At 35.5% G+C, this 19,525-nt stretch overlaps 7 protein-coding genes and 1 pseudogene across 7 annotated transcripts; 3 read left to right on the forward strand and 5 right to left on the reverse strand.

Annotated features, from left to right (window-relative positions):
• Nucleotides 1-246: 246 nt before the first annotated feature.
• On the reverse strand, nucleotides 247-1,852 carry LOC108821685 (EP1-like glycoprotein 4). Its single transcript, XM_018594678.2, is given in 2 exon segments — nucleotides 247-804; nucleotides 806-1,852. Coding segments are annotated over 2 exon segments (1,266 nt in total). The 5' UTR covers nucleotides 1,514-1,852.
• A 149-nt stretch (nucleotides 1,853-2,001) lies between these two features.
• Nucleotides 2,002-3,657, reverse strand: LOC108823021 (ras-related protein RABA1b). The gene is made up of 2 exons (XM_018596246.2): nucleotides 3,328-3,657; nucleotides 2,002-2,545 (listed from the first exon to the last, which is right to left on the reverse strand). The coding sequence occupies exons 1-2, from the start codon at nucleotides 3,546-3,548 to the stop codon at nucleotides 2,116-2,118; spliced, it is 651 nt and encodes a 216-aa protein (XP_018451748.1). The 5' UTR covers nucleotides 3,549-3,657; the 3' UTR covers nucleotides 2,002-2,115.
• Nucleotides 3,658-5,786: 2,129 nt separating this feature from the next.
• LOC108821633 (precursor of CEP13) lies at nucleotides 5,787-6,435 on the forward strand. The gene has a single exon (XM_018594630.2). It carries the CDS (start codon nucleotides 5,980-5,982, stop codon nucleotides 6,250-6,252), a length of 273 nt encoding a protein of 90 aa, XP_018450132.1. The 5' UTR covers nucleotides 5,787-5,979; the 3' UTR covers nucleotides 6,253-6,435.
• Nucleotides 6,436-6,865: 430 nt separating this feature from the next.
• On the forward strand, nucleotides 6,866-7,822 carry LOC130498771 (uncharacterized). The gene has a single exon (XM_056992363.1). The coding sequence runs from the start codon at nucleotides 6,866-6,868 to the stop codon at nucleotides 7,820-7,822; it is 957 nt and encodes a 318-aa protein (XP_056848343.1).
• A 1,646-nt stretch (nucleotides 7,823-9,468) lies between these two features.
• LOC108823040 (uncharacterized) lies at nucleotides 9,469-10,672 on the forward strand. The gene is made up of 4 exons (XM_018596268.2): nucleotides 9,469-9,722; nucleotides 9,933-10,055; nucleotides 10,164-10,286; nucleotides 10,363-10,672. The coding sequence occupies exons 1-4, from the start codon at nucleotides 9,689-9,691 to the stop codon at nucleotides 10,425-10,427; spliced, it is 345 nt and encodes a 114-aa protein (XP_018451770.1). The 5' UTR covers nucleotides 9,469-9,688; the 3' UTR covers nucleotides 10,428-10,672.
• Nucleotides 10,673-11,908: 1,236 nt separating this feature from the next.
• LOC108823039 (cytochrome P450 72C1-like) lies at nucleotides 11,909-14,513 on the reverse strand (annotated as a pseudogene).
• A 1,536-nt stretch (nucleotides 14,514-16,049) lies between these two features.
• Nucleotides 16,050-17,573, reverse strand: LOC130498308 (60S ribosomal protein L18a-like protein). Its single transcript, XM_056991548.1, has 4 exons — nucleotides 17,242-17,573; nucleotides 16,599-16,680; nucleotides 16,369-16,486; nucleotides 16,050-16,277 (listed from the first exon to the last, which is right to left on the reverse strand). Exons 1-4 carry the CDS (start codon nucleotides 17,459-17,461, stop codon nucleotides 16,218-16,220), a joined length of 480 nt encoding a protein of 159 aa, XP_056847528.1. The 5' UTR covers nucleotides 17,462-17,573; the 3' UTR covers nucleotides 16,050-16,217.
• Nucleotides 17,574-18,447: 874 nt separating this feature from the next.
• On the reverse strand, nucleotides 18,448-19,123 carry LOC108822393 (uncharacterized). Its single transcript, XM_018595454.2, has one exon. It carries the CDS (start codon nucleotides 18,985-18,987, stop codon nucleotides 18,703-18,705), a length of 285 nt encoding a protein of 94 aa, XP_018450956.1. The 5' UTR covers nucleotides 18,988-19,123; the 3' UTR covers nucleotides 18,448-18,702.
• Between the last annotated feature and the right edge of the window lie 402 nt (nucleotides 19,124-19,525).

Raw genomic sequence — 19,525 nt, forward strand, 5'->3', positions numbered from 1 at the left:
TAACATCTTTTCTTTCTCTATCCAAATTAAAGTACCATGATGAATTAGAAAGTACTTCAAAATATTTCACATGAATTGATGAATTAATGAGGTTCAACCCAATATAGGTGAGGGTGTAACAACTCTAAGTTCAATTAGTGACCAATGGATACAGCTTCTTTCTCACAACAAACATTAAACTTTGGTTTACAAGAATATGTCCCCACTTAATTGACAATTGACATAGGTTAACGATGTCAAAACAAATCAAACATTAGGGGTTTTGATATAAGCCACTTTCTTAGAGTCGGACACTTTGACTAAAGTCCCAAGCTCGTAACTAATCCAACACTTAAACCTACTCTTATCGTAAAAATACCCCAAACATTTACAGTCCCCAGTACACAAACCACGACACTTACTCTCTCCAACAGCAAGACCAACGTTATACTTGGTCATGAAATGGTCAACACCTCCAAGTCTATAATAACGAAAAGTCTCTGGATCACAACTCTTCACCTTCTTGGGCTGACAAGCTTTACTCCAGCCCAATAAGCCCAAAGCCGACGGACAAGCCACACACTGACTGTCCTCACAAAGCCCAAACTCTCCGCATTTCGACGGTAACAAACACTCGTTGCCTCCGCGGTTAAATAGCTCAAACGTTACTTCCCACGCAAGAAAACTAACCTTGAAATCAAAAGTGTAGATCCTAAGATTTCCATCAGCGTCAAGCCTGAGGAAACTTTGCGAGGCATTAAACCTAGGCCTCGCGAGAAACTGCTTGTACGGAAACTCGGGCCTAAGACCAGGCGTGGCTAGGCCCCAACTGAGTCGCGGTTCCTTGGTCTTTTGCCGCGTAAAGAGTCGTGCTTGGAATAAACCGACCTTCTATAACGTGATAAACAACGGTTCTGTTGTTACTCCTAGGGATTAAATGACTTAGAACGAGCCGGTCAGGCTCTAAGGTAAGAGTATATGACCCATTGTCACGGCTCACAAGCTTGTTAGGGCCATCAAGTGTGAGAGACTGACCAACAAGGAGTGTATCTGTCGGAAAATCAAAACTCTGCCACACAGACCATCCTCCATCGTCAAACAGTACAAGATTACCGTTCTCGTTCATGGTTAAGCCAATAACGCCTTTGTTTTCTGTGTTTGTCTGCCAGACGACTCTACCATCTGGCTGGGACAGAACAAGATTCCCCTCTGGTCCGAAGGAAAGAGAAGCCTCTTCGTGGACTGGTGTTCGAGGGTTAGCCTGCCAAACCCAGCGGATGATGGAGTCAGAAGTTCCCGTTCCCATACCTATGGCGAGTGTGTATGCATTTGGCGTGGTGTTGTAGAAACATAGACGGAAGTGATTACGGATGACGCCTACGTCTCTGTAGCTTGCGCCGTACTCTATTTCAGAGTCTCCGAAGTCGCCGCGGTTTAGGAATTGGAGTTGCTCTGATGGAGGAACTTGTGGTTGGACGAGTGTGATCAGAAGAAAGAGAGAAAGAAGAGTAAGAATATGTGATGCTAATGCCATTTTTTGTTTTTGTTTTCAAGGTCTTTGGATAGAAAGATAGGGAATAAAATGGGATATGTATTTATGCCACAAGATTTAGTATAAATAGTATGAATTAAAGAAGTCAAACCGGCTTAATTAATTAGGTCAAGTCAAAGTGTTTATATTCTATGACAAATTGTGTAGTTTCTTAAGCCGTGCTCTACGAAGTTGTGCATGTGTTTATTGTCATAGCTAGGCTTTAATGGTTGCCATGCGTTAAGTATAATACAAATGGCTCGAAGTCAAATAGCAGGCAGAATGGCAGATTGATAAAGTAGATAAGCCAGGAAACATGTTGCAGATTCATTTCTCTACCAAGACATTTGGACCAACATTGAATCAGTTTCTCGTTGACGTCTCCTATCCAAGACAAGATTGAGATTACTACTCTGGAACAAACACTGTCTCTGTTGCGGATGTAGTCTGGAGCTGGTTGACTAACAATACTTGAAATAAACATTATAAAGTGTATAATAGTCTAGAACTCATATAGATGTCAATATTATTACAAACCAAGAAGAGAACCAAAACAATGGACCTTATAATTCTCACTCAACAGATTACAAAAATAAAAAAGACTTTCAATTTGAGCAGCACCCGAGTTTCTTCAGAGCAGAGACATCGTTTTTAACCTCGATCTTCTCACCTTTAGGAACAGATCCATTCCCATCTTCACCAGCTTCCATTTGCTTCTTGCTTGTTATACGGTAAATCTGCGTCAAAACCTCTGCAAAGGCGTTCTCGACGTTGGTGGATTCAAGGGCAGATGTTTCCATGAAGCAAAGCGATTCCTGCTCGGCATACGATTTCCCATCTTCCGTGGGGACAGCTAGCAAATGGCGCAGGTCGGATTTGTTACCGACGAGCATCACCACGATGTTAGGGTCTGTGTGGTTCTTGAGCTCCTTCAACCACCGGTCAACGTTCTCGAAAGTTGCACGGCGGGTAGTATCGTATACTAGGAGCGCCCCAACGGCTCCACGGTAGTATGCACTAGTGATGGCACGGTACCTATGACCAAAAATCAAACAGAGTCTCTTAATATGGTGCCGAAGAATCAGTCATAAACCAAGCAACTGTGATAATAGTTAAAAGGATAGGCCTCCTCGCAATCATTGGTCTTATAGGCTTTTTTAACTTCCACTATCTTAATCAGAGGCAAATGCCAAATCTAGATCAAAGACGTGCATACTGAATCTCTAGTTACAAAGAAAGACAGTGGAAACAAATAGTAGTTTCAGTGGAGGGAGACAACCCAACTAGTAAAGAGAGCAAAGTTCTTTGCTTTTCTAAAGTAGCCTGTGTTACTGAAACCTAGTCTCTGTGTTTGACTCAGTACGACTATTATGATTTGCTTGAGTTCTACTGATCATTAATCACATGCTACTGTTCATAGATTCAACTCAAGCAAATCATGGTCGTACTGAGAGTCAAAAACAGAGACTAGTTATTATTTAATCTACATTTACATTATTAGCTATACCACTTCATAATCTATCCTTCAAGGGTGGTCAAATGAAGTCAACAGTTGTCAAAAGAACAACATTTGAGTACAAAAAAAGTCAACGGAGAGACTCTTCACTACTCAAAAATGCTAAAAACTAGACCTTTGAATAGTCACACCATCTTCTATACCTAAGAGAAAGATCACAACCCATCTCTATAGAAAGGTTACCAAATAAAGTGTAAACACAGATTGGATTCATAGATTCAATTCAAATGTAGGCTCATGAGCTAGATCTGAGCTAGTGATCTACGAGACAAAAGTTTAAAAAATAAAATAAAAAAGGAACCTTTCTTGACCAGCAGTATCCCAAATCTGAGCCTTGACGACCTTTTCATCGACTTTCAAGGTACGAGTTGCGAACTCGACACCAATGGTGGATTTAGACTCGAGATTGAACTCGTTTTTGGTGAATCTGGAGAGCAGATTCGATTTCCCTACACCCGAATCGCCTATGAGGACGACTTTGAAGAGGTAATCGTAGTCGTCTTCCACTCTGTACCCTGCCATTTATCTCCGCCGCTGCTTGCTTCTCCTCCTCCTCACCAGCTATTGATCTGAAGAGAGAGAGAGAGAGGAGTGTGTGAAGGTGTAAACTGAGATTTGAAATGAAACTCGCGAAAGTGGTGGTAAGAGTTTTAACGTGACTGTTGGTGATGGTCTGTGATTTATAAGAGGAGATCTGGTCCGTTGATCTGTTCCAGCCGCGTAGGTGACGTATGGGGATTTTGATTAGGTTTTGACGGATGTACCCTTGACGTTTAATGGCCATGTGACGTATAGTAGTTAATAATCACTGTAAAGGAAGGTTTAGTGCCATAAACACCGTTTATACAAGTGTTGTGCATGTGTGTCTCTTTTTGAGAATTTATGACATTTTCGGCTAGTTCAGATTAGTTTGGAATTCAGTTATCTCATGTCGGTCAAAATCTTACCAGGGTGAAGAAAAGATATTTGGTTTTGTTTGGTTCAATTTTTGGTTTTAATTTTTTTTATCAGTTTTTAGTTTTCGGTTTGAGTTGAATAAAATTTGATTTGTTTTGTTTAAATTCGGTTATTTCTACTAGAATTTTAGTTGAATTCAAAATTTTGGTTAAAATTAATATTGTTTGGTAAAAAATATTCTTTTAGAAAATCGAACTTAATTGGTTACTGAACCAAAAATCGATTTTTTAGTTACTGAACTGAATCAAACTTTTTAACTGAATTGAACCAAAAAGTAAGTAAATAGCTGCATGTCTATGAGAAACTATACGATTAATGTATGTTTGAAACTCATGTCACTGATAAAGGAATCTTGGAAATAAGAAATCAAATCAACTTTAGATTATATGTTGCATATATCAACAGTAAAATTAATACTCCCTTTGTTTCATATTAAGTGTTTGTTGTGAAAAAAAAATTTGTTGCAACATAATAGTCGTTTTAACATTTTAATGCATATTTTTTTAATTTTATTATCTACTTTATTTTTCTATTGGTTAAAATATGAGTATATATATTAGTAATGATGTTTTTATATATAAAATATACAAAATTAAAGGATTTTTTAATTTGTGTACATAAGTATAAAATAACACTTATTATGAAACATATGGAGAATATAATAACATTCTTATTAGTCGATAAAAGAAAACAAGAAGATGTGAGAGATTGGTATAGTGTCACATAAATTACAATCTTTTTTTTTTTTGAAAAAGTGCTTATAAATTACAATATTTCCCCTACGCCTTTCAGTTTTGTTTCTTAATGTTTTATGCCTTGTGATCATTTATCTTGCACTAGTGGAGTTTGAATAGGCTCTTGAAATCTTCCATGTTTGCTCTCGATTGGATTCTATTGAGTTTATTATATATATAACTAAGCATAAAATCGATGAACTCCAAGGTAGAAAACCTCAGCTTTTTATTTTGTGTCCGTCTTATAGATCAGGATATATACTACTTATACCATGTTCTGTTTTAGCAGCAAGAGTCTTGATTTACTCATTTGTTGTATGAACATATACTTTGCTGAACTGTTTACTTTACCCGCTAATGTTCATCATTACTTGCAGAACAACAAAAGTAATTTCTGAACCCTAAACCTAGGCCTCTTATTGCTATTGATAATTCAAAATTTCAATATATACCAAAATAATGAAAATCTATATAATATCTATTCAACCAAGTTTATGTTTTCACAAGATCAATTATAGAAGTACTAGTAAAAGTTGCCCAATACTTTAAACATATAATTGTGTCCCATGGATAAAATTTTGCTACAGACACACAAAAGTTCAAAAATAAAAAGCAGTCTCATAATAGTAATTCGCCACACTAATATGAGCCATAAAAATAACTTTTCGACAACGAACATGAAGAATATGAAGAAAATAGCACTCCCTCAAATTTTCTGGTCTCTAACGGAACACGTTTTCTCAGTCAGGAACTTGCTAAGATAAGTATATAACTGATGTATATCTTAATGTTTATAGTATTGAAATTTAAACAAATTTGAACTTTACATCTCAATGTGGAGCTCAGTTTTGCTATTTATAATAGTAAATTATATACGGAATTATTATACAAAAATGCTAAAATTTACGGGTTTTTTTTTTGTTTTGTATATACCAATCAGAAGCATGCAGATTGAGATATTTATGGGTTTGCTGTTCTTAATTGGAGTTATAAAAGCAGAACATAAATATATATAATTATATATTAATTGATCATCCATCCATTACAATCATAACACTGTATTCTGTATATATAAGAACGATCACCAATTTAGTTCATATGTACCTAACCAAATTACCATTGACCTAGATTTACTCCATTTTCTCCCTCTATATATAGATCCACTCTACCATTCACAAAACACACTATACAAACTCCAAAAAATAAAGCCATCCTTGCTTCGCCAATAATTAATCCATACTATTACAAAGTTAACTATAGGAATGGCTTGTCCAAGGGTCTCTATTTTGACTTTTTGCTTATTACTTTTTGTTGTAGGCTTTGTCTCGCAATATTGTGAAGCTAGAAAGGTTTTAATGCCTTACAATGCAAGCGAGGGTTTGTTTCTTAGTACCTTACCAAAGGGTAATGTGCCACCTTCGGGTCCAAGCGACAAGGGTCACACTTTTCAGCCGGAGGATTATTTGGACAAGCATATGGTGTCGGAGATTCATCGCCAACTAGGATCGGTCCCTAGCCCCGGCGTTGGTCATTAGGCACATTGATTGCCGACTTTATATATATTTATTTTGGCTTTCATTTCATGATATTATCATATATCATACCGTACGGCGTCTTATGAAGAATGTTTGTGCCTGTGTGTCTTCATATGTGATCTAATACCAAGTACTGAAATAGATGTGTTTGTGTGTGTGATCGGTGATTAAGTAATAAAGATAAAGAATCATTATTTTACACTTTACTTTGAGATCTGTTTTAACATGTGCTATGGAATATGTATGTAACTACATGCAGCTCCTTGTCGCGTTCAAATAGATTCAAAACAAATAGTTATAAGCCTATAACTTTATAAGTAAATAACAATTTAAAAGCTTCGCTTTGGCACTTGTATAGAAAAAAAATTATTCTGGATCATATTAATATAAACATGATACGTACGTGAACATTGGTTTGGTGCCCACAATAATTGGGATAGTGTAAATATGTTGCGTACGTAAATTAAATTCATCAGGAAGGAAGAAAATAGTTCTAAGCCTATATAAGTGAACAATAATTCAAAAACAGCTCAAAAAATAATAATTCAAAAGCTCCGCTTTGGCACTTTTGTAGAGCAAAAGTTGATGAATTGACAATAATCTATTAATAATTATGTTTATACGTAACGTCTTCCTCTATCTTTTTAACGCTTATTTCTTCTATAAAAAGTTTCAAAGTTCAAAACAAAAGTTTCACGTGAATACGCTGCTTGACCTCAGGGAAATTATCTACCCATGGATCAGGAAGCAAATTCACAATGGTGAAACCACTTACTTTTGGACATCAAACTGGTCTCCTTATGGGAAGCTATCTGTCTACCTCAACGCCTCTGTATCGATGCGTTTTCCAGTTTGCTCGACCGCTACTCTAGCTGAGCTTTGGGACAATGGAGGCTGGATTCTACCAAATGCACGCTCTGATCGGCAACTTGAGGTGATTACTTACTTGTCTACTCGGTCCTTGAATGATTATAAAGATGAGATTGAATGGTGGCCGGGAAATCAAAGGCAAATGAGCTACAAAACAGGGGCACTCTACGACTTGCTTCGTCCACCTGCTCCTGCTGTAGCTTGGCATAAGGAGGTCTGGTTCTCGGGAGGGATTCCCAAGCACATGTTCTTGGTATGGTTAATGGTCAGAAATAGGTGTCCTACTCGTGATAGAATATTAAGTTGGGGGCTGCTCACTGATTCTCGATGCTTACTGTGCAATGCCGCTGACGAATCTATTGCTCACTGTTTTTTCGACTGTAATTTTGCTTGGGAAATCTGGAAGCCAATTGCCACCAAGTGTAACTTCACTTCATTGAGACAATGGTCTGTTCTACTGGCACAACTTAAAGGCCATCCATCAAATAGGGTGCAGAAGACTCTGCTGCTCCTATGCTGGCAAGCAACTCTTTACACGCTCTGGACTGAAAGAAACAATCGATTGCATAACTCCCGGTTCACTTCCTCACAGGGACTGATTGCTCAGATCAAGCTCACTGTGAAGAATAGAATCTCCAGCCTCAGGATAGAAAGACCCAAATTCTCCTCAGCTCTTCTTCAGTTATGGTTCACAAACTAGACTTCTCATCCCTAAGATATCTGATTCAAGTTTGTATCTTTCTAGATATGTAAGACCAGTTGGTCTACTGAGATAAAACTCTGTATAACTCTTATTTCTCTTGCATTTTAATAGTAAAATCTTTGTCAAAAAAAAAAAAAAAAACAAAAGGGAAGAAAAAAAAGGGAAAATGAAAATGGACATGCAATAATATAAGGAACACCATTATTGCTCATCTCCGGATCATACTTTCTAAGGACTAACCTTTTGTCATGAAGCTTCTTCTCTCACTTTCATATTTTGTATTTTCTTAATAAGTTTAATTAACTAACCAACTAGTAAGATGGAGCCGCTTATTACACATTATATATCCTCGAGTACTTATAGATGTGTATATACAAACCATCTAAATCCGAGTGTCTTACATAAAACAAAACTATTAGGTATCAGTTTAGATTATATGGCACGCAAATGTTATATCAATGTTGAGTTAAACGTGGTTCTAAATCTGTCGAAGAGACGTTTTATAATTTGTGTTTTACTTCAAAACCCAAAGTCGACTTTAAATCGTTCAGTTGGGTCATTATCACAGTCTATAAATGTTGGTAAATTTGCAATATTCTAGATTTGTTTTGAAACTTGTAAACCACGTTAATTTCATTATCAGCATGTGAATCGTACCAATGTAACTTTAATAACATTAGTGGTTCGTATTACACTATTACTTAGAAGAAAACTCATTAGTTTTACTTCAGTTTCTTTGATAGTGATGTATCAATTGAAGTTCACTTCACTTTACATGGTATAGTAAACTACGACATCGGCCAGCTTGATTTGACATGACTACACACAGCTTGGTTGGTGCATATTCGCACATATACGTACATCTAAACGGAACCATTGTTTGGAATCTTATTTGGGTTGTTTTGTAGGGGATATATATATATGCCATTGCCATGGTCATAGTTTTTAAGTGGTTAAGGATGAGCTGACATTGTATATTAATTCACACCGTAGGTTAATTAAGATAACCCTAATTTTTTTAAATCATGGCTTGGTCATATACACAGCACTAATTCAGACATTAGTGTAAGTAAGAGGGTGAAACTGCATGTCGGTGGAAATGCCAACCAAAAGCCCAAAAAATACAAAAACGGTGTGCAACTCGTCGCTATTGAAAACAGCATGTTGTTCGACTTGTATTATTTTAGTTCTCATTTTGAAACGACACGCTGTGCTCATTCATAAATAAGGGACAACCCAATGTGTACGTGAAAAAATGACCCCAGGTATTTTCTTAACATTTCAAAACAACTCTGTTCGTCCCCAGGTTTAGATTTAAATACCAGAAAAGAGGGGAAAAAATCAAATTCTGAGTAGATGTTTTTATTTTCTTTAACGTAAAACTACAATTTTTTTTTGTAATGGTACATAATAATAAAAAGTAACTTTTTTGGATTTGATTAAAAGGATATATATAGAACAACAGAGTAAGAAGGATATCTAGAAACATTCTCTACAATATATGCTTTACATATAGGTATTAGTACATATGAGTTATATATAGTATAAAATATTCTATAAGATATTGTAGTAAAAAAGGTATGATCTTATCTTTAACCATAATTAGGTAGATGATGAAATTCCAAACTACCACACATTTGTGGCTCACGAGTTTCCCACTTTGAACAGACCAAACATTATGTATTGAAAAAGAAGAAATAGAGCAACCTTGTGATCTCACGAGATAACGCAAACCATTGTCTCTTATCTGTACAAATTAAAATATCTCTCGTTCTCTTCTACACCTGTCTACAAATCTTTAAAGCTTTGTCTTTCTCTCTTTCTCTCTTTCTCCGTTCGTTGTTGGTTATCAAAGGAAGACAAATGGGTTGTTCTAGTTCAACAGCCAAGGCAGAAGGTACAACCTCACTCTCTCTTCTTTCTAAAGTTTAATAAATATATGAATCGGATCAAAATGATAGTAAGATTATCATATGCACACACATCTTCTTTTTGATTGTTCTTAGTTTCTAGGCGTCCGTTTTCAACGTTTTAGGGCACCACATATATATAGGAGCATGTATGTGGTGTGGTGTGTGATGTGATGTGATTTTGTGTATGTTTGTAGGGAGAAAGGAAAAGATTCGAAGACCAAAATCATGGAAACATCCTCAGCCAATATCAAGAGCTGAGCTCACACAGATGCGAGAGGAGTTTTGGGACACAGCTCCTCACTATGGAGGCAAGAAAGGTGATGATCAACATTATCTAAACCTGAAATAAAAACACATTCATCATAGATGTATCTACTCTCTCCATTTGGGCAAAGTGTTCACAACTTTGTGTTGTATGTAAACAGAGGTCTGGGATGCGTTAAGAGCTGCAGCAGAAGAAGAGGATTTATCTCTCGCTCAAACCATAATCGAGAGTGCTGGTGTGATTGCTCACAACAATGACCTCACCATTTGTTACGATGAGAAAGGTAAAATAAAATAAAATAAATATATATATTCTATAAAAGGTTATTGGTTTAGTAGTTGAGGCGTTAACTTTTGCAGGTTCCAAGTATGAATTGCCTAAATATGTTCTAAGGGATCCTTCAAACTTGATCAGAACCAAATAAATTAAGAAGAAGATAGGAGGCAAGCTCGTTTGTGTATGATTGTTTGTCGTCCAAGGAATCACGAATCATGTGTGTTTTAGCATAGTTATATGGTTATCTTTGCTTGGATTTGTCGTTTGCTGCTAGACAATGCGTATGTGAGGAGTGACATGGATGATATTACAAACTTCCATAGAATTCTTCTTTTTTTTTTACATATAAAGAAGCAGCTTTGATTAATAAAATAGTATGAGTCTCTTTAATTACCATCATCTTAACAATAATTGTGATTTACATACTTCTCTATCTTGTCTATCTATATTCGCCAGCTCCTCTTTTTTTTAATGCGAGTAATTCGATATGGAAAACTAATAAATTTTGCACTAATTAAAATCTGCACTGACTTGAGACAAATTATTCAGTTAAACGAAGATAACATAATAACAAATAGTTTCATGATTGACCTGACTAGCAATTACCTCAAAAGTGACACATTACACTTGAATCCAAAAGCTTTGTGGGTGAGCCAAAGACGTTGAACAATGAACCAGGAGTAACCATGTCCGGCTAACTGTAAACTGAAATGTAGTTTCTCTAGCCGGAGCTATAGGATTCTCAACTCAACCAAATAATATCTGTAAATATATAAATGTATTAATATTTAACTGTGAGTGTCTCAAAATCAAAAGAACTCCATGCTAAAGTATCTCATACTTTGTTTATTCTTGAAAGGATTGATTAGCTGATTAGCAGGCTTCACATAATGTTTGACAAAAGAAATTAAATGCATCACTCTTGTTTGTTAATACACACAAATATTTTTACTGCATGTCATAAAAGGAGTAATAAAAACAGCTTACTTTGTAATATTTAGATTTGGATCTGCTTCTTATATACAAAAGCACCCCAATGATATCTAGAGAACATTATTCTTCTACCTCCTCTAAACTTTTCGAATGATCAAATGAGCTCCATGTTGTGGGAATGTGGTTGCAGCTGGGAAAGGAGCATGTGTATACGATGGAGAGAGCTCTACACGAAACCTCTGAAGAACCGTTGCCACAAAGAGCTTAGCTTGCAACATCGAAAAGTTTTGGCCAATACAAGTCCTAGGTCCCGAGCCAAACGGCAAGAAAGAGAGTCTTCCTTTGGTTGCGCTTGCAACTCCATTAACGAATCTCTCGGGCTTAAACTGTTTTACATCGTCTCCCCAAAGATCAGGATCATGGTGCACCAAGATCATTGGTATTGTGATCACAACTCCTTCGGGTAACGAGAATCTCTCTAGCTTCACTTCTTGTTTAGTTATTCGACATGTGAAGTAAGCTGGTGAGTAGAATCTTAGAACTTCATGGAGGATCATTGATACCTAATGGCCCAAATCAAAAGAAAACAAAAGTTATAAATAACCCTTTTAATGGTTGTCCGTTAGTTTTTGAAAATGTCTACTTACAACTTTAAGGTGGCTTAGCCCTTCGAAATCTGGCTCGTTGTTACCAAACACCTGAGAGATCTCGTCTCTTGCTTTCTTTTGCCATTCTTGGTGTTGGCTTAAAGCAACAAGTGTCCAAATAAACAACGAAGCAGTCACGTTTTGACCAGCTAAATAGAAAGCCTTACAATCATCAATCAGATCGTCAAGACTCAGCCCTGAATCTGGTCCTTGTTCTTGTACTTGTTTTGTATTTGAAGCCAACATGGAGCACAACAAGTCGCTATTTTTGTTTGTACTTACTCTTTTTATCTCCTCTTTTGTCTCAATCATAGCTTTAAACATAGCCCTCATGTCTTTTTCAGTTTCTCTCAACCTCTTGTTGAACTTTGTTGGCAAATATCTGTAAATTGCAAATATCAAAAAGGGTTGAATCATCAAATTATATAGTTTTTTTTTTTTTGAAAAAGGAAGAAGATGGAGAACGGACCTTAATCTAAAATATCATCAAAATATATTAAAAATCAAATTTGACGTACCTTGATCCAGGAATGTAGACGGAACGAATAGCTTGGAGACCAAGATCGATCTGTTCTTGGTGGATTCCGAAGATTTTGATGCCATCTTTATAGGAGTCACCAAAAGAAGCACGAGCAAGCATGTTTCTTGCTAAGTCATGACAGTAAGTCCACGCATCAAGTTCTACTGTTACTTTTGCTGAAGATAGCTTCTCCCATTCTTCTAACATCTCTTTGCAACTCGAATTGAATGCTGGAAGTATGCTCTGTCCATTTTGAAAACATGAAAAATATGAAATATGATTTCAGTTAAAAACACTAAAACCAGTCTCATACAAAATTTTACAAAAATGTTTTTTTTTTTGATATATCAATATCACCATTTATTCATTGAAAGCAATGAAATGATGGCCTAACAAAAAGATGATGTGTCGGACATTCTTAATTTCAAATAGTATGATTTAACCTTTTTGGCATGTTCTCTTCTTTCCTTTAAGACTTTAATAATTGGTGTTGGCTTCTAGTTCTTTGCGGACTTGTTCTCTGTTTATTCTTTTTCCTATAAATACCCTTTTAGTTATTTTTTGTTTTATCTTGGAACCAAAAATACTAATTTGATCTTTTAAAATATATTTATTGTTGTTTAAGTGATCAAAACTCTCAGCTACGAGCAAAACAAGTAAAGACGTTACTCATTCTTTTCGGAAAAGGTGGAAAAGAGAATGAATTTGATGAAAATCACAGAATGAGACGAAAATGACGTCCATGAAGTTCACTTAGTGTCAGAGTTAAAAAAAAAAAAAACTGATTATTTTTGAAAGATAGTTACTGGAGTCAAAATGCGCAGTACATAATACTGTGTACTCTGTTGGGATATTCTCTAATTATCTGTTGTAAGAAAACTCTTTAAAGTTTAAACCCTGGCTTAGTCATATTCATTCATCACATCATTTTACCAAATTAAAGAAAAATACCTTCAAATTGTCGATTCGGAAAGCAGGATTAAGAATGCTTCGATGCTTTGACCAAGTAGGACCTTCGTGATTGAGAAGACCACTGAGGAAAACATGAAACCCAATCTTTGGTTTTGGAAAGAGTTCATGTCTCGACATTATCTCTCGTAGTGTCTCTGGATCCATTACTATCACGTTCGGGTACGGTCCGCGCCATGTGAAACACTTCTTCCCTATCAGACAGAAAATATATATTTGGATTATTTTCATTTCTTAATTTAGCTTCTATATTTGAAACAAAACAATACAAGTATATGGGTTGGTTAAGGTAATTTGATATGATCCTCTAAAGAGTGTTATTATTATCATACGCGAACTAGATTTTGATTATAAGTAGGAAATATATCAGATTTAGATCTTAGTTAATGCAATTAGACAAATAAAAACATTATAATATGTATACACAGTTAATTCTTGTAACCCTTGCTCTGAGTCCCTCTCTGTTCATACCTTAAAAATAATAGGAACCCAAGATGAGAAACTCCTAACCAAACGAATAAATATTTTTCTTATGAATCTAACACTAGACCAAGTTTAGGTGGTTCTTATTTAGTTAGATTCATATTTTCTTCAAGTACTATATATATAAAAAACATATAAAACTTGAACATACCATAATTAAGAACAGTGTGATGGAGAAAAGGCATCATTCGAGGGACAAAATCGGCGGTGAGGGGGAGAGGAAGAGAGTGAGCAACTTGATCCATCTGGTTACTCTCTCTCATGTCTCCCATCAAAAATCTGTAAGAGTTCCCAGAAAATCCTTGTTTCTTCAGATACTTCTCCAGCCTCTTTGGCCTAAACCAAACCCAATTCACAACTCTCCATACCCAGTTCAGTATCAAGATCAAGAACCCCATCAAGAACACTTTTCTTACTGCAGTTATCTCCATCATCTTTATCTTTTTGTTCCTGATCTATGAAGAAGAGAGAAAGAGAGAAAAGAAACGAGACAAGACTATAATGATGATGCTTAGTCTCATCAGTTGACTACATATGATGGAGCCATGGAGGTAGCTGTATATATGTATATATAGAGAGAAGATATGTGTAATAATTCGATGAATGAATGGCTAAGTTCAAAAAAAAAAATAATAATTCGATGAATGGCAATAAATTTATAACAACAAGCTCTTTGGTGTTTCCAACAATTAAATTTTGTCTTCCTTACGCTACATGCATGTGGCTTTTATTGTATGAGTATTTAGTGTAGTTTTAATTTTTTATTATTTTCATTTTTGATATATACTCAGTGAATACTTTTCTAGGTTCCACTTTATTTCCTTTTTGTTTGCATCTGTTTTTGGCGTAATTACCTATGTTAGAGAAAGGAGAGTTCTCACGCAATTGTCACCTAAAATTAATATTTTATTATTTTTATTCCTTTGATTTTCATGAGTGATGATTTAGGTAGGTATTTTGAAATTAAATAATATTTGCTGGATAAAGGTAATTTAGTCGCAGACAAAAAGTATGTAACCAGGCGGCTTTGTTCGTTGGAGACGATGAATAGCAATCTACTCTTTTAAGAAACGTAGACAAGGTTCATTATCATTTACTAAATTGCATGGCTCAACCAATGCGTGCGATTATGCTGCACATATTTCTTTATTGTGGATACAAGTTTAGTCATTAAATTCAATATTGTAACAACGTTTATGAATAAATAACCTAAAAGTCGAGTCACAGTCGGCTCCATTGTTATAACATTTAAAAAGGTGGGACGTCCCTTTCTTTGTGTTATGTAGTCCAAACCTCCAAATCTGTGTCGTTTGTACAGAATAAAAGTTGTTTTGTTCGGTTCATACCGAATATAGCAACTCTTCTTTTAAGACATAGTGAGGAGGTATATACTTATTGCAAAAAAAACAAAAGTTGGTTAGAGAAAATAAATTATTCCTAAAAATTATTGCCTTTATACTAATTAGTAATTTGCTGTGTGAACCAATTTTTTTTTTTTTTTTTTGACTTTTTAGAAGAAAGAAGATTTGAAATTAGATAAATGTACTAAAAAGGGCAAACGTTTACTGCCTTCATCCGTCTAGAATCTAGATACGATTTTGGACACTGCCTAAACTGTCAACTGATGTTGAGTCTTGGGACCCACGAAGGGAACTTGTTACCATCCATGTTTGGGTGCACCCTTGGTTGCCAATACTTGGTCAAAGTCAGTGATCCATCTCTTATGCGACGTTACATAATTCCCAAACTTCAGCGGGCCTTGCAAGAGTTTTAGATAAACCCAGCAAACCATAATATACACCAGTGCAGTTGTGTTATGAAGTGGGGATCTGCAATGCCGGTACCAATACATATAATGGCTGATTTGATGGAGAGGTTCTTCTTCCCCAAGTGGCCGGATGTGTTGTACTGTACCATTGGTTGTGTTCTAAACCTCAGTTTGAAGAGATCCATAAATGGTGTTATGATTGGAAAGTATTATTCCCACAAGAGCTTTCAGCAAACGAGAGGATCCAAAACCACTTGAAGCGTGGTTTAGATATATTGATGGAAGCTATTGAAAGAGTTGAACTATCACAACCAAGGGCAAGTGCACAAAAGCAGAGACACATTTGTACAAGTGAAGGAGTTGCTTTTCAGACCTAAACCGAATAGAACGCACAATGGTTTCAATATGTTTATAGACTCGGTGAACCAGAAGCTATTGGCCAAGAAACAATAAACAAACCATCTTTAATCTTATTTTTCTTGCAAATAAAATAACTCGAATCTTTTGTTAAGTTTACATCTTTTTTTTCCAAGCACCACGAATATATAATAATACAAGACCAAATGTTTGTCGACACCTATACAAACGTTCTGACTTGACCACAACAGACTGAAATGATCACCAGTCTTCTGCTCCTTTAGTTACACCAAGAACCACAGCAATCGTTGCAAGAATAGCCTGAAAGTGTTTTTTACACATCATTTTGATCAACGTCCAATGCAATCAAAGGACAAACATGAAAGACGAGAGATAGTATTGAATAACTTACAGCGATGGTGCAAGCAATGTATCCTGGCTTCTCCCTATGGTCGATCCTCCTTCCAACTATCATGATGAACATTCCAACGTACCAAGGGATTGCTCCAAGGAAAAACCCAACTATGAACCTTCAGCAAGATCAAACACAAACTCTTATTATGAGATAACTAACAAGTGTAAATAGTGTAGCAGCCATGTGCAAGAGAAAGTTCAGAGATTCAAAACAAAGAGGGAACTTACAGGAACCATCCAAGACCAATTCCACAGCAAGGAAGGCGGCGTTGTCGCACATGCACAGGTCTTCCTTCGGCAATACCATATACTGAAAACAGAGAACAACAAGATATGTTTAAAACATAAGAAATGATGAAGATGCATCGATTCATGCTCTTGCTTTTGCTTTAGACTTGAACAAGAATGAGACATGACACAACAACGTACTTTACAGACTATATAACACAAACAAAACCAAGACAATTAACTACTGCTGGAACCTAAAGCTCCTGAAAACTTTAAAATCTCAAATAGTTGAACATACAAACCCTAAATTCTTAGCCAATAGCCAAAGATCCAAACTTTAAAATCTTTTGCTCAAATTGTTGATTATACAAACCCTAAATTCTAGCCAAAGCTCCAAACTTTACCATCTTTTGCTCAAATTATGCAAACCCTAAATTCTAAATTGTTGATCATACAAACCCTAAATTAGTTTCTACTGCAACAGAAAAAAAAACACGATCTTGAGGTCAAATTATCACAAAACAAACTCCCAATTGAAAAGAAAAAACTGACGAGATCGTCATCAATTTTCACTAAAATTCAAACCCTAAATCCCTAAATCTGAATCAGCAAAAATTCAATTCAGCAAAGAGAAGCAATATACCTGGAACGGTTTGATACCCGTGGGCGTAATGAGGAGCGGGTGGATCGTAGACTCCAGGTGGAGCAGAGGGTTGAGGAAATCCAGTGACCGGAGGAGAGTTCTGCGGCCGCGGAGGAGGATAATTGGAAACACCTTGAAACGTACCGTATTGATGATGATGATGCTGGGTACCTGCTTCATCAGCGAAGCCTTTGCTTTTGTCTTCTTCTCCTTGACCCATCCTTTTAGCTCTTCAGCTTATCTTCTTCCTCCTTTTCGTCTCGATCGCTCTCTCTTTCTCTCTGACTAATCGAGATGGAGATATTTTTTGCAACGCGTTGAAACTATCGAAGAAGTCTTTTTAATTTTTTTTATTTTATTTTCTTTTGGACCCGAGATAACGTGTATTTTTATGGTTCGGACACGGAAGTATTATTTGTGCCTTAACAACCACCGACTGAAATGTTTGACTAGGGTATTTAATAATTACGATTAATTAGTAGTATTTTATTAAAAATCTGTTTAAGAAATATGTGGTTGTGGATTATGAGATTAATTAATTTCTCTTAATCATTAAAGCTTCATATTGGTTTCTTATCCATCTAACTTTTTTTTATCAACAATCAATCTAACTAATCAATTATCAAGAAATGATTTATGTGACCTAATTTTTTTTATGACTAGTGAACAAAAATAATACTGCTACCAAATTGGAGAAAATTCAGAGATCTGAATGTATAAGCAAATTCATTTTCTTGTTTTCTCCTTTTCTTTATTTAAATTTCGCAGTTACAATTGTCAACTATCAACTATCAACTTCATTGTTAATCTTTATATTATACTTTCTTTCTTTCTTTAAATTATACTCTCAGTGAGTGCAATTTGTTTTCTCTTCTTTTTCCCCATCTAAAAGTGGAGCCTTTGGCCCTTTGCCTTTAATTCTTAGCCAGAGAAAATTAGACTTTGAACAATTAATTATGTTAAGAAGAAAAGAGTTATTAATTCAAATATTTGAAAGCAAAAAAAAATCAGTGGTTTCAAATGGTAACTGTTAAATTGAATGGGAAAATTAATAAAATACTGAAAAAATATTCAGTCAAAGAAATGAAAAATCCAGAAATATATGACTTTGTGTTCATTTCATTCCTCGAGGAAATTAAAGAAAGATTTTTTTTCATAATTTTTTTCATTCATAAGAAAATGAAAGGAATAGAATAGATCCCATAAATCTACAATCTGATTAAAAAATTAAACAGAGGAATGAAAAATTCACCATCACTTTTTTCCTAAAGTGTGGTCTGTATTCAAGAAAGAAAAAGGTTTCATTACAGAGCATCATGTATCAAAACATGGTGAATATACGTATATATTGAGATGTGATACTCCTACTCCAAGCTTGGTATTGAACCATTTACAAGTAGGAATGATCAAAGAAAAATTGGAAAACATGATTGTATAATGAAAATAGAAACCAAACTTTCTTCAACAAGCACAAATATCCTGAGAGCAAACTTGGCCACCGCAATCATCACCATCTACGGATTCAGAGAATCCTTGGTTACTTGGGACTGCAATGACTATCACCTTCTCATCATCTCGTTTACCTTCTTCCCGTTCAATAAGATTCTTCTTTAGGTCACTCAAATCTTCGTTTGTCTCTGTCACGGAGCTATGAAGAATGGAGAAGCAAGTGAAACAAGAAAACACTAGATTGATAGCAAACAAGGCGATGCAGAAGATCACGACGATACAAGTGTAAGTATCCATTCTTTTTGGAAACTGATCATGATGGTTGGCGTACAAAAATCAGAATCAGTTATATGTGTATATTGTCTCCTCTAAGAAGTAAGAAGAAAACGTAAATCTGAAAATGTTTGGTGTGTTTACATCTCTTTTATAAGAAGGAAACAATTATATATTTCTTTTTGGGTCTACGGTTGAGAATATTTATCAACGGATAAAGGTGGTAAGCATGACAAAAGCATGTCTCTTTCTTTCCTTTTCACCAAATCTGTTTTCTCACCAACTTGATCTTCGGCTGGAACCCTATGTCCAAACAAGCCTAGCTAAACAGTTAATATGAAGACTCTTTCTTCTACTAGTGAAGATGATGGCATGCTAGAAGCAAGATCGATATAAGTATTTCTTATATCGACTAAGAAGAAAAAGGATATCATGGTTTTTGAAAATATTATACTTTACTATGCATTTCCAAGACAACAACTTCTATTGTGTTTTCAGATAGTGAACTTGCGTTTGCAGTTTATTTGGTTTCACCCGCACAGTTTCCTTCACTCAGCGTTTG

This window comes from Raphanus sativus, chromosome 8 (genome assembly GCF_000801105.2).
Source record: "Raphanus sativus cultivar WK10039 chromosome 8, ASM80110v3, whole genome shotgun sequence".
NCBI lineage: Eukaryota > Viridiplantae > Streptophyta > Magnoliopsida > Brassicales > Brassicaceae > Raphanus > Raphanus sativus.